Source organism: Catharus ustulatus, chromosome 7 (assembly GCF_009819885.2).
Source record: "Catharus ustulatus isolate bCatUst1 chromosome 7, bCatUst1.pri.v2, whole genome shotgun sequence".
Classification (NCBI taxonomy): Eukaryota; Metazoa; Chordata; class Aves; order Passeriformes; family Turdidae; genus Catharus; species Catharus ustulatus.
In genome coordinates, this window is record NC_046227.1 from 32,931,965 (window position 1) to 32,955,568 (window position 23,604).

Here is a 23,604-nt window from a genome sequence, read left to right on the forward strand (position 1 = left end):
GGCTCTGAGGAGGCGCCGCCCTCCACCCCGTTCCCGGCAGCCTCCGCCGCTGGGGGGGCCCGGCAGCGGCGCAAGATGGCGGCGGACAGCGAAGTGAGTTCTGCCCGGCTCCTCCCGCTCTCTCCCTGCTCCCCGACTCTCCCCCTCTGTCCCCTGCTCTCTCCGCTCACCGCCTCTCCCGCTCTGTCCCCGCAGCCCGAGTCGGAGGTGTTCGAGATCACGGACTTCACCACCGCCTCCGAGTGGGAGAGGTAGGTGCTGCCGCGCCCCTCGCTCGGCGCGGTGTGAGGCGGGGGCTGCGCCGAGCCCGGCCCGGCCGCTCCTGGCGGGACAGCCGCGCCTCCGGCCGGGAGCACCCGGAGCCTTTTCCCGGAGCCTTTTCCCGGCTGTTCCGCGTTAGGCTCAGGCCGCGGCCGAGGAGCGGGTTAAGAGACTCTAGTCGAGCTGTTTCTGAACTTAGTGAAAGGTCCGGTTTAATACCTGTTTGCAACGGATTAGAATATGCATTCAGAAGGCTTATGTGTTTTCTAGGAGAGCCATCTCGTAGCTGAAGCCTTTAAACGTTTAGCAGAACAATGTACAAAGAAATTTAAGCTGTTGCATTGTGAATGTATTATTTTTAAATGCTTTTTCCAGTGACAGTTTTTGACAGCAGACAAGACTTGGAGTGCTGCGCTTTAAATCTGAATTTAGTAAAATTCTGTCTCAAATGCTTATTCGTTTGTGAACAAAGAAACGGAGTTAAATGTTATGTGCTGCAGTCAATAGGATCATAGCATTGCTAAAAGTAACTATTGTGTAAAATTTAAGCTTAGGAAGACTGTTATGAGTACAAGGAAGCAATTGTTTTGGCTTTATTGTGATACTTGTTGTGGGTTTTATTTGTTTTTGGCTTTTATAAGGAGTTCCACAGTAGAACAACATACTGCCTGCTTTTAGGTGGCTGAATTATAATACAGGTTTACTGTTCAGCAAATATTAATGCTTTTCCCCCTCCTTAATAGATTTATTTCAAAGATAGAAGAAGTATTGAATGACTGGAAACTTATTGGGATTTCTTCAGGCAAACCTCTGGAGAAGGTCAGTGACTGCTTCTGAATTTTCCTATAGAATTTGAATTGCTAACTAGTAGTACAGTAATGCACACATGTATTTCATCTGTTGCTGTTTTCTTAGGTGTGACAGATAATGACTTTATTGAGGAATTTCACTTGTAGAAGTGTCATTTTGGCAAACAGTTGCTGTAAATTCATTGGAGCATCGTGTACCAAACAGGCTGTTTCCTTCACAAAGGTGGATCTTCGTGTAGGGCTTAGTGGTTTTTTTTAATTCTCAGTTTGAATCTGGAAACTGCTCTAAATACAAGAATCTTTTTGTCCTGCCTTGTGTCTTTGTGACACCTCATGTACTTATGACTGAGGTTTGCACAGTGCTGCTCATGACTCAGTGTTTCATAGATGGGAGAGATTTTTTTTCAGAAGTCTAATTAGAGCCTTTGTGATGATTTCTCAGTCCTGTGAAATGCAGAGGAAATTGCTGAGCTCTTCTGCATAGTAATGCAGATAAATTCAGCTGGTTTGCATGGAATGGCTGCTGTATTTCCAGAGGAATTTTATTGCTTTTCATTCCAGTCAGGTACAGAGTATTTTGAATAAAACTTATATTATCTAATGAACTGCACTGTACATGTCGTTGTATTTCTGCATGTCTTCTTTTCTAGACCAGAGCTCTCTTCTTAACACCCTTTAAGATAAAAGGGTTGTTCAAGTTGCTTTATTTTAGTAGGAGCAGTGATGCTGATTTTCTTAGACATTCCCATGCTGTATTTTTGTTAAAAAATTAATTATCCTTACAGAAGTCTTTGTAAGTTATAAATGATCATTTATTGGTGAAAGTAAATATCAAGGTAATATTTGCACAGAATGGTTTAGATATAGATAAAATCCCAGGTGGGAAACTTCTGTCTGGGCAAAGTTGAGGGTGCATATTTTCAGATGTGCAGCTGCATATGGGAGGATGCAAATCTTTATTGTCATACTGTTGTGAAGACTGCAAGATGATATTTTTGGAATTAACGTGATTATTGGCAACATGGATTTTAACAGCCAGCTGCCTTTATGATGAAGAGCTTTGAGAATTGCTTTTTGAAATTAAATCATGCTGAGCCATTAGACATTAGAAAAACATGAATAAACATTATTGATCACATAGGCAATATGGTTTTAAAGACTAATGAATGTTAGCCTAAATTTATGAGCTATCTTTTTTTTTTATATGCAGGGTATATTTACCACAGGAACATGGGAAGAGAAATCGGATGAAATTTCATTTGCAGACTTCAAATTCTCAGTTACCCATCATTATCTTGTACAAGAACCCAGTGACAAAGATGGGAAGGAAGAGCTGGGAGAAGGTACCTGACAGTTCCCTTCCACAGTTGTAAGGGTAATGGTAAAAGTGTCAGAATGTGGAGTCCACAGTGTGCTGATCTGTGTCTCTGTGGGATTTTCTGAGGTCTGATGAGTGTGATTTGGCATTTCTGCTTTTAGTTTGCTTTGCATTCACACAGTGCTAGTACAAGGCAGTTGTAAGTGAGCTGGATGGATGTGATAATACATTGATTATATATTAATTTTTGTCACAGATGCACTTCCTCTGCCAATGCAGGACTTGCTGTGCATGAACAATGACTTTCCTCCTCGAGCCCACTGTCTGGTGAGATGGTATGTGTGCTGCCCCTCATCTCCACTGCAAATGAGCATAGCAGTTGGAGAATCTGGCACAACCAGATGTGTATTTGTTTTTTCAATGAAATGTTAAAGCTTAAGTAAAATGATTATTTTACTAAACGCAAGAAACGAGTGCAAAAAAAACCTGTGATAATGGGTCTATGTTTAATTTGTTTTTTTCCCCAAATATTTGTCTCAATTTCATATATTAACCAGGCTTTTATGTATGTAATAGTTAGGTACATTCTTTAAAGGGAAAGCTGCACCACTGTAAGAAACAACACCTGTATTCTTAGTAATGCAAATCTTGAGCACATAATAGCGTTAGTTCTAGAGAGATTGGTTTTATGTATCAACAGTTTCAGTCACTTTTAATATAAACTGGAAAACCTCAGGGCTGCTAGATCTGGAAATCCTCCCATTCAAACACATTGCAGTGTTGGAATGCTGTTACACTCAGGGATTGTGATTTCAGGATCTGCAGCACTCCGTGCCCACTGAGTTCTTGACTTCTCTAAAGATAAAAAGGTACTTGCATCAAATTAAGAGACTCCACAGTGTCTTGGTGACAATTAGGTTCTCCAGGTCACAATATTTTTTTAAAATCGTGTTTCACTGGCTTGCCAGGGACTAGAAATGTGCTTTTTTTTCCTCTGTCTCTCAAGGTACGGCTTACGTGAGTTTGTGGTTATTGCTCCAGCTGCCAATAACGATGCTGTTGTTAGTGAATCCAAGTGTAACCTCTTGCTGAGTTCCATTTCCATTGCACTGGGCAACACTGGCTGGTAGGTGAAAGCATAAACCTTTTTACATGTCCAGGTAAAACTCCAGCATACTGCATTTGTGGGGAAAAAGTATCAAATGTTAGCAAAATACATTCAGTTTTTTTTATTTACTCTGTAATATTGTTAGAGAAGGATTGACAAAATCCCCATATGTAAAGATTGAATCCATGTTTTGTTTATTTTCATTATTGTTTAAAAACCTGAAGGGCTCTTAAAAGTTGCTAGAAGTTGTTGGAATAATATGTAATTGATAAAACATCACTTTTTCAAGAGGACTTCTTCCCTCTGTGTAGTAACAGTAACTTCTTAATCTTCCTCAAAAATTATATACAGTGAAAATGAGGTTAGTGAAGTCATGGAGAGGGCTGTGATTATGGCATGGCAATTTGTTCTGCATTCTGTTTAATGACAACATTAACAGTGTTTTCCTGTGATCCCTATGAAGGGTTTCAAAGTGTGCTTGTCTAAGAGAAAATACGTTTTAAGGGATGAAATTTTGCTAAAGTTATGCTAGAATATTCTGCTAGTTTTAGAACCTACAAGACAGCAGGACACCTAAATAATGTGAAGTTTTCCTGTTTGGCAGTCAGGTGCCACTGTTTGTGCAGATCCATCACAAGTGGCGCCGGATGTACGTCGGGGAGTGCCAGGGCCCGGGCGTGCGCACGGACTTCGAGATGGTTCATCTGCGCAAGGTGCCCAGCCAGTACACACATCTGTCAGGGCTGCTGGACATCTTCAAAACCAAGATTGTAAGTATAAACTGAGCTGTAGAATTTATGTTCAACCCCTAGAGTGTTTGAGAGGATTTGCTCTTCACATTGATTTTGTTCTCTGATATTTTGAAGGGCTGCCCTTTGACACCTCTGCCTCCAGTTAGCATGGCTATTCGGCTTACCTTTGTGCTCCAGGACTGGCAGCAGTACTTCTGGCCACAGCAGCCACCAGGTAGGAGTCCTGTGTCATCAGAGTAACTCATTTTCAGACAACAATGCTAAACAAAATATTTGTCTGTCTTGCCAGAAGAATTCTAACATTTTCTGCTTTGCTAGGAAAGGCTTCAGTCCAATCCCGCTCTGTACGACAGGTGAAGCTGCTCTCAGCAAAAGCTACTCATGGCTGGGACAGGTGTTTTGGGTAGGGCTGTGTCTGGAAACATGGACTAGTCAACATTTAGAAATACAATGAAGTTTCTAAAATGGTGGTATCTATGTGGAATGAAAAGAGTGACTGAATCTGTGAAGAATTCTGCCCTGAATTTCTTAGGGAAATGTTTAGATTCAGATTCTAGTAGATGCTAGTCCTTTGTGGAAGTTTTTGTCAATTATTTCCATAAAGTACATTATTTTGATGCTTCACTATTTGAGTGTATTAACAGTGGGAAAAGCAGAAGATATTATATGGACCTCACTTGATTTGGATTTTTGTTATTGTTGACACAGTACTAAACTTAATGCAGGAAGAATTTCTGTACAGGTGTTTTGTTAGAGTAGCCTTCCATCAAGGAGACAAATAATATATGTAGTCTTAAATTTAAAGTATATAGAACAGACTTGGTAAATTTATGCCATGGTGATGCTGTTTAGGAAAAACAGAGGTAGTATGTTTGGTGCTCAAAATGATCTCTGATATTGTTGCTTGATGGTGACACTGTCTTCTGTGCCTATCAAGGATTTGTTTTTAACACCTGTTTCTGTATAGGTGGTAGCAGAAAATAAATTATTAACTTCTCAAAGGTAAACAAACCTGTAGGAAAAAGGTAGATATTAGTTCCTCCTTAATATCCATTTTATTAGTGGGGTGATGTTTTAGGTGCAAGGTGGGAGAATGCCCAAGTTCTTTTCTTGACTTGGTCGCTGTTTTGCATAACAAGCTTGAGGTATTTAGGGTACATTTGGAGAGACAGAACTCATGTGGCCTTGGTTATCTAATTGTTTGGCTTTCCTTTGCTTAAGAAAGTACACTAATCAAAATCCTGTGTTTTGAAGAAGTGCAGTGAGGTTGCTTCTGTGCTCTGTAGCTAAGGAATGTATGTTGAACATAGGTTTAAAGAGAGTCCTGCTTATTAGAGAGAGAAAATCAGTGCTGTTTTAAATGATAGTTCCTCTTTGGTTAACCAGGTTTACCTAAAGAACTTGGGAAATGAATTCCACAGATTTTATCTTTTTATTGTTTCTGCAGGCACAAAATCTATTTTCTGTAGTCTCTCTGTTTTGCTGTAGTTATTCACTATGTCAGGAACTCAGGTTTGTCATGGATGAGTTGTATCACTCCGATCATACTTCTTGATTGGAGCAGTTTGAATAACTTCTATTCTTCTAGCAGTAGGATTGTGGTTAAGGGAGGCAGTGTCAGTGTGTTGCAGAAACTGGAGATGGACAGCATCAGTTTTACTGCTGTTGCTATGTGCAGTTGTGGTTTTATGTTCACTGGGAAGAAGTAGATCTGTAACTTATATACCATCACTCAATTCGCTCTTCTCAAATAAAACCAAAGAATTTAAATGTCTTTTATCTTCCCTGCAGAAGAAATTATGTAATTAAGTTATCCAGATACTTTATCTGTGCTAATACCTCACTGGTTTTGTTTGTAAACAGTTTGCCAGATGCAGTTAAAATTGCAGATCAGATGCTGTAACATCATTATTATAATGGCATTACAATACATTATTATTATTACCCACTTGAAGTTTTGTTTGATGGAGGGTGTCTGGTTTTGATTTATGTATTTGAAGGCAATAACGTGGGAAGTGCCTGAGGGTGCTGGGAGGCACTTCTGAGTACCTGGGACTGCAGGGAATCCCCAAGATCACTTGATTAAGTTCTCTTGATAAAATGTCAACTTTTAAAAGTAGTTGTTTTTTCACTCTGCAGAATTGCTCTTCCAGAGTCTTCCTTTTCTGCTTAGAACTGATGTCCTGCCCAAATATTTTTGTAGCACTTTTGTGTCTGTTCTTGTGCCAACATTGAATCTTCAAGGCTGTCTTTATAGCTGTCATCATTGCCTGTATGCAGGGAGTAACCTTCTCTCAACATGAATGACAAGATTTTTGTCTGTCCCTTTGAATGTCCTGTTTCATGGTTGCTTACTCAGTTTCTCTTGGAAGCAATTACTTTGACTGGATGTTAGGACTGTGTTCTCCTAGCTCAGTCACCTTAACTGCTCAGCTCTTCTCTGGTCATCCTGCAAGTTACAGTCTTTGCAGTGAAATGGAGGTGATATGCTGCTTCAAATGTTCTACAAATTCTTTATGGAAAATGTGTTGATTTTTCTCCAGATATAGATGCTCTAGTTGGGGGAGAAGTTGGAGGCCTGGAGTTTGGGAAGTTACCATTTGGTGCCTGTGAAGATCCTATTAGGTAAGAGAAGAGTTCAGAAAACTGTTTTATAACTTCCTTAATGGAGGATTTAAAGGTGTGTTATTTCAAATCTCAGCTTTGCCCACCTACCACTTAGCATGTCAACAGATAATTATTCAGCTACATCAGAAACTTCTGTGAAGGGTAATGGTTTAATAGCAAAGAAGATCATCTGTAAAATGGTCTGATGATATTCAGAGTTCAAGCTCATGTGGCTTTTACTATAAACTTCTGCAGTACTCCATTTATCTCTGAAATTATTATCTTGAAATATACCTCAAGATAAACCTTAAAAATGATGTGGTTTTGTTCAAGGATTGGACTTGTTCTCATATATGCACAGAGAGAAGACTTACTGGAGAGCAAAATACATAGAGGGAATCAAATATGAACTGTCACAAATACCTTTCTAAACATGAACTGTGATGGAGGGAGCACTTTCTGCTATCATGACAAACTGAAATCTTGTTTCGTTTCAGTGAGCTGCATTTAGCTACAACGTGGCCTCACCTTGCAGAAGGGATAATTGTTGACAATGATGTTTATTCGTAAGTATCTTGTCTGAGTTGCAAATAAATGTGCTTTTTTGCTCACTGCTGCATTTAAGTGTCATCTCAAACACTGTGTGGCTTTGCATGTGAAAAAGAACCCATTTTGAGGAATGCTAATGTCAGCTGATAGAACATCTAATTTGGAAAAACACATTTTGGAATGCATTTCTGTGAGAAAATATTAATGTGCTGTAATCTCAACAGAACACAAACCCCTGGTTTTGAGCATATTCTCATGTTAGATTTGCAAATATATTTCCTGGAAAAGATGATAGTGGAGCATGGAAGGTAAAAAGAATTCATTGCTTGATATCCCTCTCCCAAAACTGTCATGCAGGTTTTCTGCTGAAGGGGAAGAGGTGTTTCTTGTTCATGTCATGCACATACATGAGAACAAGGAGTTTCACCTGCACTTCAGTGTTTCCATGTTCTCCTATGTAATGTGGTGACCTCACTGGTTATGACATGACATTTATTGAGTATTTGATACTCATCTTTCCAATACTAATAGTGGCAATTGGTTTTCTTTTTTTCTTTTTTAAATTTTTTTTTCCCCCCAAGTGACCTGGATCCACTTCAAGCACCCCAGTGGTCTGTGAGAGTTAGAAAAGCAGATAACCCTCAGTGTCTATTGGGTAAGACATCAGAATTTCCTGTCTTCTCTTGCAGTTTTTAAACTAAAACTACTAAGTTATGAAGTTAGGGTGGAATTGTTGATTACCTGATGACCTCTGTTTGCTCACTCCCCTTATCTTTTTTGAGTGAACAGTATTTTGGGCTTCTTTTTCAAGAATACAAGCTTTGCAAATACATAAGTTCCTGTTGTAGTTTATTCTTTGTCTGTGTCTGGTGAAATTCACTGCTGTTCTTATTTCACCAGGTTCCAGAGAATAAGAATTTTCTCTGTGTTCTGTGAAAATCTAGATTTCATAGAATCTTCCCATTTTATTAAGTGTGTTTTGCATGTATCCATCTCCCAGCCTGTCTGACAGGGAGGATTAATACTTCTGGAGAGCTGTACTCCTCTGTCTGTCTTTGCCTTTAAGCTTGTGGGGAAAAGGGCTTCAAAACTTCCCATCTTGCTTTGGGTGAATTAAACTGGAGTCAGAGCTGTGCTCTGGACAGGTGGCCAAGAGCTGCCTGGGTGTGCATTTACCTAAGCTTTAATTGTGTGGTTTAAGATATTTATGCTTCAGAACAAATTATCAGCTGTTCTTTCAGAAGAAAAGATAAAAATTACTGTCCTTGGGGCATCATTTTGAGTGTTGGCTCATTGTTCAGTGGGATTTCTGGCTGAGTTCAGCAGCTTTGTTCCTCTTACAGGTGACTTCCTTACTGAATTCTTCAAGCTTTGCCGTCGGAAGGAGTCAACAGATGAGATACTGGGAAGGTCTGCATTTGATGAGGAAGGAAAAGGTAAAAACTAAAATCCAGCTGATTAGTGTTAGTTGTGTGTAATTGTTTTGTGTCAGTTTACCTTCCTTGTACCCTTCTCTTCACTGGTATTGACAGCTCTTGCACATTCTCTGTAATACTCCTGAGAATTTCCTGGCCAGGACTTCATAATGAAATTTCTCATGAATTCTAGACAAGTTTAGCTCCCAGAGAACCAGAGGGACAATTGCCTCTGTTATGGTTGTGGCTGTTTCTTTTTACAGGAACAGAAGAGCTTAAAATTTGACTGGAATGTACAAGATTTGGTTATAGGATGCATCAGATTTGTCTGTATAATTTAATGTATTTCTGCTTTTTCCACTTCTTTCTCCTTTTTGATGTACTCTGTAGTACATGTTAACAGCCATTTTAAAGAGTCTTTAATCTCTTTGAAAGGCTTTGCTCTCATCCTCTCTTAAGGAAAAAAAAAAAATAAAAGCTTCCCAAATTACCTGACCAGCAAGTCAGGCTTTATCCCAGCTATAGAAATGCTGCCATCTTTTTGATGTCTCTGTCCTTCTCTTTGGCTTTGCTTGCTGTATATAGTGAAAATTCCCTTCCTTCCTGCTGTTTGTTCTTCCCTCCAGATATGGCCTGTATCAATATATTTTCCTTGGTTTTACTTGGTCTTAGTTCTGAAGGAGCTTGCTAGTGAGCTTAAAAAGGTGTTAGACTGAGAGGGTGTGTATTACTCATAGTGCTTGACACACAGTTTCTTTAGCCCTTCTTAGCTCTGGGCTTGGCAATATGGGCTTTCTCAGGCTGCTGCTAATTATTCACTTAAATTTGTCAGCTCTCTTTATAATAGTATTAATTCAGCTTATTGTAAGAGACATCTTCAAGTTTACCAGCAGCAGCTCTGAAAAAAACCCAGTCTTTTATTTGAGAAGTTTACCTGATGACTCTAAAACAGAATTGTGCTCACACTATGTAAAGCCAGTGATTAATACAGGATTTATTTAAGATTTATCTAAAGCTTTAGCATATGCTGGAGCAGCCTTTGTTACCTGCAGTGTGTTTATTGCTTTGATGTATGAGCAAGGTTTAAACACTGAATCTTCAGCAGGCTTCTGGGGTTGGTAACTGCAGTAGCAGTGCTGCTACAGCAGGCACTACTTGCAGCCAGCTCAGTCTAGACTTTATTTGATGAATTAAATCAAGGACAGTCTGTGATTTCACTTGTGAGCTCCTTCTGCTGCTTGTATTGCTAAGAGCAGTGAATGTCAGGCATGGAACCTGCCAGCAGAGGTGTAGCTCTGCTTCACAAGGGGTTAAATATCAATACAAGGTAAATAAGCTGATTAATACAGGTGAACTTTTGAAGATACATGTTCTAGTGTTTGGGTTTATTTTGTTCTAATTGCTTGTATTTTATTTGCTAGAGGCTGCTGACATCAGCCACGCGCTGTCGAAGCTCACAGAGCCAGCACCAGTCCCGATCCCCAAATTATCGGTCACCAACATGGTTCACAGTGCCAAGAAAAAGATCCGCAAGCACCGAGGTGTGGATGAGTCTCCTCTGAACAATGATGTGCTGAACACCATTCTCCTGGTGAGTGAGCTGTCCCTGCACATGCATTCAGAGAGCACATGGACTTCATACACTGATGCATTTGGTTTAGAGCCTATGGCAGATTTAAAGATATCTGATGTCAGTTCCAGTGTTTGAATTGCATTTATCAGCTTCTTGGAACAGCCCAAGTTGTTACAAGTCTGTGTACTATAAGTGGGCTAAAACTGATCTCTGAACTCTGCTAACAATTTTAATTATATGGATTGCTGGTATGAAGCCAGCAGTAGCTTTATGGAGAAAGTGGGAAAGCCAGGAAAACCGTACTGATGAAAGGTTAATTTTTTTTCTTCAAGTTCTTATTTCCTGATGCTGCTGACAAACTTGCAGATGTATTTGAAAGCAGAACCAGCACTTCAACAGGAAACAATCCTCCTCCAGAGAATGAAGATTATGTAAGTTTTGTTAAGTGACACAAGAGAGAAAGCAATTTTGAGTGTGTGTTTATACAGACTTTGCTGTGCTTGCCCTACATCCTGTAATATTTAGCTTTTGGGAAGAGGAATTTACCTTTGTGGATCTCTAGGTAGAAATAGTGATGATTTCTGTTTCCTTCTAATTCCTTTTTTTCTTCCAAAGACTGTAGTTTTTGGTATTTCTAAGCTTAAAATGTTGCTTAGCCACTTACATTGACAAACAGGAAAGAGATCACATGGTTTTGGAAAACAATGCCATTGTTTCTGTATTTCTTACTTTCTTTTATTTCTTCCCTAGAATCTCTTCAGTCACTTTAAGTCTGCTCCATCTGACAGTTTGACATACAAATTAGCTTTATGTCTTTGTATGATAAACTTCTACCATGGAGGAGTCAAAGGAGTGGCACATCTCTGGCAAGAGTTTGTGCTGGAAATGCGTTACAGATGGGAGAACAACTACCTTATTCCAGGGTAAGGCTTCTCTGTTCCAGGAGCTGAGTGGGGTCACTGAGACTTTGAAACATACAGTTTTGGGGTTTTTTAATTGCAAATGCTACCTCTGTTTTTATTAATGCAAGAAAGGGCAGGTAGTAAGGAAAAGCATCTGTGCCCTCCTTTGCAAACTTCCAGGATGCCTGGAGAAACTCAACTTAGACATTCACTCTACTGTGTGAATAAGGGTGGGGAAAAAGCTTACTGTGGTGCAGTTCCACCTCTCTTCTAAAGGAGTTGTTCCAAGGTCCTGCTGGAGCAATGGCCTTTTCAGGTATTCCAGCCCTTCCAGGTTCTGTCTGCTGCAGCAGAGCTTGGGGCAGAACAAACCAAGAGCTCTCTCAAGATGAGATAGAGCAATAACATACCTTGCTTCTAGAGTTGAGATATTTTGGTTGGGGTTTGGGGTATTTTGTTAGTGACCTGACCATTTAATCACTAGTTTGTACTTTGAAGTGGTTACACTAGCAGATAAAATAGAAGCTGAAATGTATAGCAATGACTCCACTGTATCATTGCAATTTTAAAAGTACAGTCAAAGATGCTTAATTCCTGTTTGAAAGCAGTTACCTTTTCAACTTCCAATTGGAAAAGTGACCAGGAAATGCTTCACACTAGTGTGAGCGATCTCTGAGCTCCTGAAATGACCTCTGGGAAACACATTGTGGGCTTGTCTACTGAGACAGTACAAGAGCTGTGTAGCTGAAATGGTGGAGGTGGGTTCAGTGTGGGTATTTGTCCCTGTTTTAGATTTCATGTAATTTAAGATCGCAAGTGTGTGAAAGATTCAACTTTATAAATGATAATGGTTACACTTCTGCCTTTTGCTAGATTAGCTAATGGCTCTCCAGATCTGAGATGTTGTTTACTGCATCAGAAACTTCAGGTAAATATCCCAAATTTAAGAATTATTTTTCTCCTAAGGAAACTGTCAAAATTATAGCAATTATTAGCTAAATATGTTATTTTTGTAGATTTAGTTGTGCTTGTGTCTTTTGGGTGGGGAATTCAATTCTTTAGAAAAACTTTGTTACAGCAACAAGTTCAGTGGAATTGTTGTCTTTTAGAATTGTAAGATCTTTGTGGTGGCTCTACAAGTTTTCCTGTAGGATTGTCTCCGTAAGGGAAATAATTGCTGAGCGTTTTTTTTTGTTCCTTTGACTTGTTAAATTAGATGCTAAATTGTTGCATTGAAAGGAAGAAAGCAAGAGATGAGGGGAAAAGGGGGAGCATGTCTGATCGTTCACCTGGTGGTGCTTCTGGTGATGGTGCCAAAGGAGGAGACCACTCTGGAGATAACCCAGAAAAAGAATTTGGCAAGTCTTGGGAATCTTGGAGTGACAGTGAAGAGGAGTTTTTTGAATGTCTCAGTGACACAGAAGATCTTAAAGGAAATGGACAAGAAAATGGCAAGAAAGGAGCGAAAGAGTCTGTAAACTTAAAACCAGAAGGTCGTTTGCATCCACATGGAAAACTGATGCTGCTGCATCCAGGAGAGCCTCTCTATGTTCCAATAACACAGGTGAGGGAGCAGGAGCTGAGCCAGGTGTGCCATAGAATACACAGAACATGGCTCATACCTGGGATTGTGACACTGCAAATAGTGGCTTACAGCCTTGTCTGTTGTTAAAATTGCTGAGTGTTTTTGACCTAAGACCTTGTTTCTGATCTTTAAAACCTCATGAGGCTGTTAATCTCATATTCTTTGTTTTATTTTAGAGTGTCTGTACCAAATTTCACTCCAAACAGTATTTTTAAACAAGAATCAAACTTCCTTGCCTATCTTAAATTTGGGATTCTTTTTATTTCCAGTTCTTGAGGCATCTTCCATCCCCTCCTTACTTTCTTTCCTATAAAATTGCACCACAGAAATTTTTGCCTGACTTTGCTATGTGCTGGATCACTTTTGCTGCTGTATTTTTTTATATAATTTCTCAGCTCACTTCTAAAAGGCCATAGTCATTAGGTTTGGTGCCATTCTCTAAAGCAGATTTATCATCAAACAACTAGAAATGTTACCTGACATCAACAGGCTTTCCTGCAGAGTGACAGGAAGGAAACAGGAAGTGGTGCTGTCATAGAAAGTAGTTTGAAATCACCCATGTGTGAAGAATACAGTAGTTTTCAGTCTCCTGAGAGAAATTATTTCTAATTAAAGTTGCTTTGCTTGGGTGAGACGTGAACAGAGAGTAGTCAGGCAAAATGTCCTCAGTTATGTGCTGACAGTATCAACAGCAAAAATTCTGCATTGCTTTGGGTAGGTTTTCATCCATCTCAGCAGAACTGTACCAGTCAAACACTTCCTGGATTTCATTTGGATTTTGGCATTTTAGCAATTTATCCTATATTGTTACCTCATTCCCAGGTTATTTCCTGTTTAGTTTCTTTCTTAGTGTTCTCTTCAGATGCACAACTTGGGGCTGAGCTGTTTAAGCAGTAGAAAGTTGCAATAATTTCCTTTGAGTACAAACAAAGCAGAATAAACTCGTGGTGAGAAGGCGCTTCCTGCTTCTCCTGCCTTGCTCTGAGTCAGGAGAGGCTGTTTGTAACCCCGTGTGTTTGCTGTGCCAGGAGCCAGCCCCCATGACTGAGGACCTGCTGGAGGAGCAGTCGGAGGTGCTGGCCAAGCTGGGCACGTCGGCAGAGGGAGCTCACCTGCGGGCGCGCATGCAGAGCGCCTGCCTGCTCTCAGACATGGAGTCCTTCAAGGTAGCTCTGCTGGGGCACTGGGGTGAAATTAGAGTGATTGCTTCTTCATTCAACTGTCCCTCTTGCTTGTGTTGCGCAGTTCTGAAGGTTTCTAGGTTTTTTTCTTCCACAAAATGGTTTCCAATTGGTTTCAAGTTGAAAATGAAAACCTATTGGGAAAACTCTTGGTACATCCCAAAATCTATGAGGATCTGGTCTGTTATACTGTAACATCCCAGAAAATTTGCACAATGTGAAAATTTTCACAATTGATCCATTGTGAATTAAAACAGCTGTTCATCAGGTTGGTACTGGACTAACTGTGGCTTTGAGTTTCATTTCTTGTCTCAGCTCTGCAGAGGGAGCTAAGAGCACATCCACTGCTGGCATCATAGGAGCTCAACACTGAACAGATTGGAGATTCTGTAATGAAATAGCCATATATAACTTTTTAATTATTGCAGTGTTTAATGGTGAAAGGATATGTGCTGTACAGTTAGAATATTTATAACAGTAATCAGCTTATGAACAGTGACTCATGGCATATTAGATATATGTAGAAGTTTTATTTATATGATGCAAGTAATCTGAAATATCAAAGTAAAAATAGAGAGTTATAATTGGAAGCACATACACAATCTTCATAGGTACATCAAACAGAAAATTAGGATTGCTTTTACGTTCTGGACCTATAGATGTAGTTAATTGTGGATATTGCATCTGTGAAAAATGAAGTTATTTTTGTTTGGGGAAGATAGATTTTTAAATTTCCTTTTTAAAAGAGGAAGAAATGGTGAATTTTGTCACTGGAGTATTAAAAGATAGAAAGTCAGTGCTGAAAGCATGCTGATTCTTTTAGCCTTTAATGCCATAAGCTTACTGAAAATTCCTATTTATTGCATGTGGCAGGTACCAGGTAGAATCTTAAGAGTATAATTTTGAGCTTGCCAGAAATTACTGATGAATGTAATGAATGTACATATAGTGGGTGATGAAGGTGATTTTTTTGTTGTTGCTGCTGGTTTTACCCCTTGCCATTGTCTTGGTTTATGCTTTATTCTGTCTGTCCTACTGTACAGTTTGTTGGCTGTGGACAGAAGAATTTCCTGAGTTCTGTCTTTTTCTGTGCTCTACCCACTAAACCATATTGCCTTCCTGTCCAGGCTGTCATGTTTTATAGGATTTTTCAGGAACAACTTTTGTGTGCTCTCCTCCCTGCAGGCAGCTAATCCTGGCTGTTGTCTGGAGGATTTTGTGAGGTGGTACTCACCTCGGGACTACATTGAGGAGGAAGTGGTTGATGAGAAGGGCAATAAAGTCATTCGGGGCGAGCTGAGCGCCAGGATGAAGATTCCCAGCAACATGTGGGTGGAGGCCTGGGAGACAGCAAAGCCAGTCCCAGCACGGAGGCAGAAGAGGCTTTTTGATGACACCAGGGAGGCTGAGAAGGTGAAAGCTCTGGGGCTGGTGCCAGTCTGGGCTGTGATGTTCCCTGCAGCCTTTCCTTCCTCCCCCTGCAGCATTTGAACACTGACAGGTCCTTGCACTGTGTCCTCGGAGTTACTGAACTGTTCTGTGCATGACTTAGGGTTGATTGGAAATTCCTGCTGCTGTACAGGAGGGGTGTATGCAATGTTACTTAGGTATTTCTTTGAATTATTAGTAAATAAACTAGATTTTTAGCTGCATATGTGTTAGGAACATTTTAGTTTCCTAATACAGTTATTTTTAATTTCATTTGAACCTGTTGGGAGGATTCATGTGAAGCTGCCTCTCAAGTGCTGTCTTACAGTGGTGTTCCATTCTTGTGAATTCATCTTTCCTAGGTTTTGATCACTAAAATAATTATTAAATTATTAAAAAATTAAATTTTCTAATGTTGCAGGTGCTTCATTATCTTGCAGTTCAGAAACCAGCTGACCTTGCAAGGCATCTCCTGCCTTGCATCATCCATGCAGCTGTACTCAAGGTAAAGGAGGAAGGTAAATAATGTTTAATAAATTATTAAGGTATTTAAAAGGGAACAGTGATGCAGTCAGTAATTACAACTTTGTTTCTTTCCTTACAATAGAAGCACTAGAAGATATATCTTCAGTTAAGAAGATTATTAAGCAGATAGTATCCCATTCCAGCAAAGTGCTACGTTTCCCCAGTCCAGAGGACAAGAAGTTGGAAGTAAGGCTTTTGTAGTGGCTGGGGCTGAAAACCTGATAGACTTTTGCACTGTTCATGGCAATGTTAAAAGAACATCTTCTTCATTTTCCCTTTTATTAAACTCTTGCAGGAAATCATTGCTCAGATTATGAGTGTGGAAGCCATCATTGCCAGGGCAAGGTCTCTCAAAGCAAAATTTGGGGTAGAGAAATGTGAAAATGAAGAGGAGAAAGAAGATCTACAAAGGTGACTGTTTAATTTTTATTTTTCCCTGTTTTGTTTTGTTTTTCCTCTGATGCCCTTGTTTGTACTTTCAAAACTTAGGACAATGGTGACAATAAAGAAATACTGAGGAATCATATTTGGTTATCCCTGTCACCACACTGTATAGAGATGATGTGTGTGAGTAACCTTAGTGCTCCTCCAATTAAGCATCTCTTTGGAGACATTTAATCCAGGTTTTTTAAAATAGAATTTGGTTTTATCTTGATAGTAGTGGGGACTATGATTTTTGTGTGTATAAAAGGTATATATGATGAACTCTGTTACCATAGCAGTAAAACTAGGACTAGAAATTTAGTATTTTTTATAAATATTACGGAATGAAATAGCCCCTTCCACAGAATGGGGAAGAGACAAGAATGTCATTCTTGTCTCCTTGCTGAGCAGCTGAGCAGCTCTTAAAGGAAAGTGAAAAGGAATGTCCCCTTGCATAACTACCTGCTGGCAGATTGTTTACTTGCTGCTCAAGATGACTAATATGTTATAAAACCCAACTTAACTTCTTGCTGCTGTGCTGGGAGGGAGAGATGACATTTGTGCAGTACCTTTGGGAGTTCAGAGATGTGCTGTCTGACCAAAGCAATGTGTGTGTGCTAAAGAAAACTGTCACACTGTGAATACTTCTGCATGGCCACCACCATGGAGGCTTTCCTGCTTCAGGAGCCTGGGTTTCATTCTTAGGTAATTGAGAGGAGAATTTTTCCCTTAAACTTTCAGAATAGAGAACCAAGAGAATCTGCCAGTACTCACTCTGAGCAGATGATGCTTGGTGAAGGGCTTGGCACAGGAAACAGCTCTTTTAGATCAGCACACTGGATCTGGCCAAGGATTAACCATTCCCTTTTCCTTTTCAATCATTTGTTCCTTCAGATTTGTAAACAGTCTCCTGGAGCAGCCAGAAGTGTCAGTTGTTGGTGCAGGAAGAGGACCTGCTGGCAGCATCATTCACAAGCTGTTTGTGAATGCTCAGAGGGTAAGAGAGAGCTCTGGGTCATGCAGACACTTGTCATTTAACCAGAATGAGGCAGTGAGTTACCATATGGTGGCAGTGTATTTTGTCTGCATATCTGTGTGTATTGTCACAAGTGTGCTTGAGGTGTTTTCTGTGATGTGATTTTGGCAGTAACAGAACCTTGCAAGACCAAAGAAGAGGGAGTGAGCTGGGATGTTAAGTTGAAGCCAGCTGGGTAGATAGAGGTGTTAGTAATGCTTTATGTACTGCAAATGGTAACATCAGTAATGCTATTAAGGCAAGAGAAATTTCTGCCTTATCACAGCATGGTCAAGTTTCACAGAGGAGTGTAGAGAAACAGGTCATAACATGTATTTTAGAAGGAGCAACTTCTTAAACTGAGGCTTATGCTTGGAGCACTTGAGATTTCTTCTGTGGAAACCAGCATGCTTAGGAAGTTGCAGTTCTTTTTCAGATTCTGCATTCAGTTTATCTACTGCCAGTGTTGCATCTGTTTTCTGGAGACCTTCCCTTGCTGATATTGATATAAATGTTGCCTTTTTCTCTTAAGCAGTCTTTGGAATAATTAGCCTGAAAGTATTGATTTCCAAACCTAATGGACTGCAGTCAGCCTTCAGTTTATATCAGAATTTCACCTGTTTATAGTATCAGATCTTCTAACTCAAATTTCACTACAGTGGTAATAACAAGGTAGCAGTGTGAAATCCCATTTGGAAATAATTGCTGGGAAAATGTTGTGATTGGGTGTTAAACACTTCAAAGGGATCAATGCTTTTGTAATAATCTGTATTTTGCAACTCAGCATAAAAAGGACCATTCTGAAAACAGACCATGGTTATTCTGAGGAATGAAAATCAGGTTCTTTTATTCTTCCAGTCTCTAGGGAAAATGTGTTTGCAAATCTGAACCTGCCAACCAGCCACTCTTACAGACTCCCCTGTAAAGCCCAAGACTGTGCCCTGTAAGTGATGCACACATAAGCATTTGCCTCTTTGAGAGGCAGTGTGTTTTCAAATCTCAGTAAGTTTCTACCTTTAGGATGTGTACAAATTTCTTTGTTTTGAAAACCACTAACTAAAGCAGGGTTACAGGTACTTCCCACTAGTAACTGGTCAGTGTTAATTAATATTTCTTAGTGGGACAGCAACCAACATGCTACTAACCCCACTTTGTGTTTAACCTGCCATGAGTTACTCCAGTCAAGAGCTGTTTGGTAAATAGAAGTGAAATGAGTTCCTTGTTCATTCCCTCTTGAACCTGGACTCCTCTCTGAGCTGTATGATGTGTTCTGTTCTTGAGTTTTCTCAGGAAAATTTTGATAGCCAGTGCATGTTCTTGCAGTGCATGATGTCTCTTAAACCTACTGTCTCCTCCTAACCTCTTGTAAGTCACCTCTGACTTGCCTTTGTTTCTGTCTTTCATCATTGGTTCTTTTCTCATCCCTTTCCAAGCTGACTGAATCTTCTGATGAGGTAACCGACTTTGTCCCTCCTTTCCCTCTCATCTTCTCTGCATAGAGCTGAACCTTCTGGTAGTTATAGTGCAGCAGCCAGATTTAGTTTGTACTGGTATTCACATATTGAGCATAAAAATACCTTTGTGTTTCCAGAATGGTTTTTCTGCATTCACGCTTTATTTTTAGAGCCTAATAATGCATAGTGAAAAGAGAGAGAGATGTTTAATTAAAAAAAAAAATCCCTAAAAAAACCCTCTCAAAAAAACCAACCAAACAAAAAACATTTCTTCAAGTGAGTATTGATGGTTTCTGATGCTGAAATATGTGGCTGTGCCTTTATATTCTTTGTTGCCACAAAGAATATATTCTTTGATGTTTGGGGGGAGGTGGTGATGAACAATTAGCTGGATGCTGCATTCCCAACACTAATGCTTCCTGAGGCTTTTGGACACAGAGATTTGTGAAAGAAGCAGGATAACTGTGTAAAGTGTAGCACAGGGAAGAACCTCTCTGTTGGTTTCCTGGAGCTGTTCTCGTGGGAACGTGTGGCACTTGTCCCTGGTGGGTTCTGTGGCACAGCCTGCAGAGCCAGGCAGGGCTGGGAGCAGAGGAGCAGCACCAAGGGACCACGAGGGGCAGCCAGTGGCTTCTGCCACACCTCAGTGATGGTGCCAGAGTGGAGCTGTACATGCTTGAATTAGGGTATTGGTGGGGATGTGTGTATCCATAGGTGTATGTAATTAGGGAGTGTTTGTCAGCCCTTCTTCCAGTATCCAGGCATCAGTGTTGCTGCTGCCTGGCTCTGAAGCAGGGAGCAGCCATTGGGATTGTGCAGCATCTCACTCACTCTGCAGTGATTTCAGCAAGGCTCTCTGGCTGTGAAAACCCATCCTGTGTAGCGTTGGAGTCTGAAAGGCAGCTGGCTTGTCAGGACTGCAGTAGTGGCACTGATGATTTTGAAGTGGAGGCTGCCTTGGCCTCCTGTAGCTGCAGGGAGCTGAGGAGAGAGCACCCTGTCTGAGAAGGGACCATTTCCTCCAGTCACAATCCTTGCTTCACACTGCCACGACATCAAGAACTTCAGCTAGGCAGAGCTTCACCATCCACACGAGGGTTCTTCCATCTGGTTACGTTTGCTTTATTTCCTAGCATCCCATTAGTGCTTTGCTCTGTGTACACATAAAGCCTCTAGCTGTGTTCCCCATTTCTGATCTTCCTCTGAGCAGAGTTTTCTGAATCCCAGTGGGGCAGCAGCCTGGGCTGTCACTGTCGCTGTGCTCTGTCGCAGGTGCCCGCCGTGCCGCCGCTGGAGGAGGAGCTGCGGCGCTCGGGCTCGCAGGAGGAGCGCAGGCAGGGCGTGCAGTCCGAGTTCCCCCCGCCCACGGGCCGGGAGGTGATCCTGCGCGCCTCGGTGCCCCGGCCAGCCCCGTACTCCAAGGCGCTGCCGCAGCGCATGTACAGCGTGCTGACCCGCGAGGATTTCCGCCTGGCAGGAGCCTTCTCGGCGGACACCACCTTCTTCTGAGCGGCCGGGACTCGGTGCTGGGCACGGAGCGCTGCACACGGACTGGGTGCCGGAGCGCTGCTTCCCAGGGACTTGGACTGGCCGCCGGCAGAGGTGGCTGCAGCAACTCATCTCCGAGGTTTGGAATGGCTTCAGGAATGGTTTCAAACTCTGGCCAAAGGGAGCATATTTCTCTTTCTTTGCGTTAGCTTAATTACGGACCTGAATGGGCTGTGTGCAAATATTCATGTTGAAATTCGTGCAGAACGTGCTGCTTTACACTTCAGGATCAGACTTTATCAAGTGACGTTAGTCTACTTAAATTGATATATAGAAACATTAAGTAATTTATATTTATTACTAATCATAATCACAGAGCCCAGTATTTTTTGGTTAATCACTGTTTCAAGTGCTTCTGAAATATCCTTATTTTTATTTAAAGTGTACAGTTCATGCTCTAGTTTGTGCTAAACTCTCCTGGTTGTCCAGATCTGCACAGAACTAAGTGAAGAGTGAGTCTGACAGCCTGCAGTGGGATACTTTATATCCTTCCCTGTGTGCAAGGGCCAAAGCTGATGGAAATGACACCGTGGAGGTGTTTCACTGTGAGCAACTCCCTGGTGTTTACCGAGGTGATTTCCCTGCACGCCCTGTCATCAATGGGAGAGGAGGGGACAGCTCTGTCACCTCTGGTTCCTCACCTCACGTGTGCCAATGTTGCTTTACAGTGACCACTCCATCTGTTTGAGTGAGAATCAGCAGATCAGCATTACTTTACCAATGTACAAACAGCTGCAGTATTGTGGACATTACTCAATAAACATGAACATACTGTTGGCTCTCAGTATTCCCATGTTTTTACATGCCCTCTTTGCATGCTCTGACCCAGGGAGGACATTGTGACTACACTGAGTACAGAAAGCTGAGTTCTGCTGTTAGTAGCAGGATCCCAGGTGTTACCCTAAAACTTCTTTGAGGGGACAGGAATCCGAGTCTTTTCCTCACGTAAAGTTCAATGAAGCAAAGATACATTTTTCAGGATGAAGAAAAGTTAACAAGGTAAAATCTTGTCACAGACCTTGTTCTCCAGGCAGCTTGTGTGTTTCCTCAGACACAGGGGTAAGTAAATAAACACCTGCATCTGCTGTTTAACCGTGTGGCTTCTTTAAAATTAATTACACCAGTCAGTTCCTGATTTACTGATAAGTAAAATTTAGGTTAAGCTTCTTCCTCAATACTGTTGGTTTCCTCCTCTAATCAATATTACACTGCAGTGTGGCCTTTGTAAAGGCTGTAGAAACTTGAAAGTCTCTCATACTTGGTTATCAGGCTATTCCTACTTGATCATTTAAACTGCTGGAGAGATGATTCCTTTACCATACTCAGACACCACAAACATCATTAACACAGCTAAAGGCCTCTTAGTCAGCTGTAGAAAACTGTGCACTCATGCAACTACCTTGTCTTAAACAGTCTCTTTCTCTGTTCAAGAGTTACAACTTTAAGGATTTTTCTCAGAAGTGTAACTCAGCTAATTTTGAGTAGCTGTAGTTGAAATTGCAGCCCTGCACTGTCAGATGATGTGTTATGCACAGCTCTGCTTTATGAGCTTACAACTCAGCATTGAAGGGGTGAAGAGAGACAAAGCATTAAAAAAATCACCAGCCAAAAAAGAACTGTATTTATTTAAAGTAACTGTAAAACAAGCCAGGTAAGCAGTCCAAAATTACCAGCATCTCTGCAGTCTTGTTAAAGAGAATTTGACTGTAGCATTTCCCAGAAACCACCTTGATGAGATAATTGCTAATATTTAATATTTCCTATCCTGAGTAACATTTCAATACAAGCTGGTTTAAGTAAAACCAGAATTCAACTGCCATCAATTCTAAATGCCAAAGTCCTGTAAGCGAGGCCCGTGTCAAGAGTCAGCCTTCAGTGAGTGAGCAGCACTAGAGGAGACAAATCACTTGTACTAGTTTTTGACATGATGGCTGTATTTTATTCTGTAGTTTTGGTATGTGAAAAACAAATAGAATTAAAACTGTGACATCTTCTAGGTCCATGAAGGAACTTTCTTAAATTCTTGCAGCCCTAACTGCTCTGCAAGAAGAAACCATAATGGTTCAAAATGGCATAAAAGTTACACACAGAAATTCAGCTTTAAACCAGGGCCATAAAAAACCATCATGATCAAGTAGTTTGGATGTTACAGATGATTTCTTTGGTTTAATTCCTTATTTTCTTCTACCAACAGCATGATACAGTACTTTCTGTTAAGTCAGTGCAAGAGGAAAACTAACTATATTAGTTTAAATTACAGTGTACCTGAATGTACTGTGCATTTTACTTCTTCACCAAAAATTTGGTGATATCAGAGCCATACTTTGTAGCTAAAGACCTTCTCTTCAGCTGGCTTCTTTCCTTGGCCTGTTTTGCAGTTCTCTGCAAAAGAGAGAGGTTGGTTTAGTGAGTATTGATGCTTGGCAACACACCCAGCAGAAAAGCATTAGCCCACAGTCAAACTCCAGTCTGTCTTTGTAGTAGACAGCATGATGAAATACAAATGTTTATTAAGGCAACATTTTCCCAAAGCCAGAGGAAACTGTCAAATTGTAATAGTTTAATGCTGCCTTTCTACCTTGGCTGTATGGGAGGGAGAGGCTGTGAGCACGGGGATTGTGCAGCAGGAGGGAGCAGGGCTGAGGAAGAGCCTAAGAGCAGTTTCCCCCCCAGTTCCTTGTGAGAAGACCAGGATTCCTGGCTCCACACACTGACCTCTCTGTGGCAGGCTGTGCACAGGGTCTGCAGGTTCTCCAGGGAGCACTGTCCTCCTCCACTGTACACGGGCTGGATGTGATCCACCTGCCAGAACTGCCCCTCCGCCGGGCTCCTGATCATCTCATTCAGCTGCAGCACACAAAGGACAGGGCAGGGGTCAGACACTCCTCAACTACATGGACATCCACTGTAGGAACAAGGAAGCTCTGGGAAGTAGCTATCTATAGTTTTCATCAAGATAAAGAAAGCCAGACTTGGCATTTTTTAGTTACTCCCACTGGACAAGCAACAACTGTAAGCAGTTGGAACATTTTCACCCAGCCCTGGCTGTACATGCACCTCCCTACAGAATCAGAGTTCTGATGCTTTTTAGGGGTGTTAGAGGACAATGGGATTTAGTTAATTTGATTGTTTTTAAGGACTTGTTCTTTCT

The 23,604-nt window shown here is 41.0% G+C and overlaps 2 protein-coding genes across 7 annotated transcripts in view; one reads left to right on the forward strand and one right to left on the reverse strand.

Annotated features, from left to right (window-relative positions):
- The first annotated feature begins 20 nt into the window (after positions 1 to 20).
- Positions 21 to 21,240, forward strand: RAB3GAP1 (RAB3 GTPase activating protein catalytic subunit 1). Of its 2 annotated transcripts, XM_033064461.1 has the most exons (25): positions 21 to 93; positions 196 to 251; positions 1,005 to 1,080; positions 2,281 to 2,413; positions 2,645 to 2,723; positions 3,395 to 3,514; positions 4,101 to 4,266; positions 4,363 to 4,462; positions 6,792 to 6,873; positions 7,353 to 7,421; positions 7,986 to 8,059; positions 8,748 to 8,840; positions 10,241 to 10,410; positions 10,725 to 10,823; positions 11,143 to 11,315; positions 12,168 to 12,222; positions 12,511 to 12,858; positions 13,908 to 14,045; positions 15,246 to 15,473; positions 15,910 to 16,006; positions 16,096 to 16,199; positions 16,309 to 16,424; positions 17,331 to 17,433; positions 18,885 to 18,905; positions 20,178 to 21,240. In XM_033064461.1, exons 1-25 carry the CDS (start codon positions 76 to 78, stop codon positions 20,412 to 20,414), a joined length of 2,955 nt encoding a protein of 984 aa, XP_032920352.1. In that variant the 5' UTR covers positions 21 to 75; the 3' UTR covers positions 20,415 to 21,240. The 2 variants fall into 2 exon arrangements, with proteins under 2 accessions (XP_032920352.1, XP_032920353.1); XM_033064462.1 differs by lacking the exon at positions 18,885 to 18,905.
- ZRANB3 (zinc finger RANBP2-type containing 3) overlaps positions 20,599 to 23,604 on the reverse strand; it is a 42,906-nt gene continuing 39,900 nt past the window's right edge. For 4 of the 5 annotated variants that reach the window (XM_033064457.1, XM_033064455.1, XM_033064458.2 and 1 more), the window contains one exon: positions 22,743 to 23,300. In XM_033064457.1, coding sequence (XP_032920348.1) covers positions 23,028 to 23,300 — 273 coding nt within the window. In that variant the 3' untranslated portion in view covers positions 22,743 to 23,027. Of the gene's footprint in view, positions 23,301 to 23,604 lie in introns of all 5 variants that reach the window. The other variant, XM_033064459.1, reaches the window with a different exon arrangement.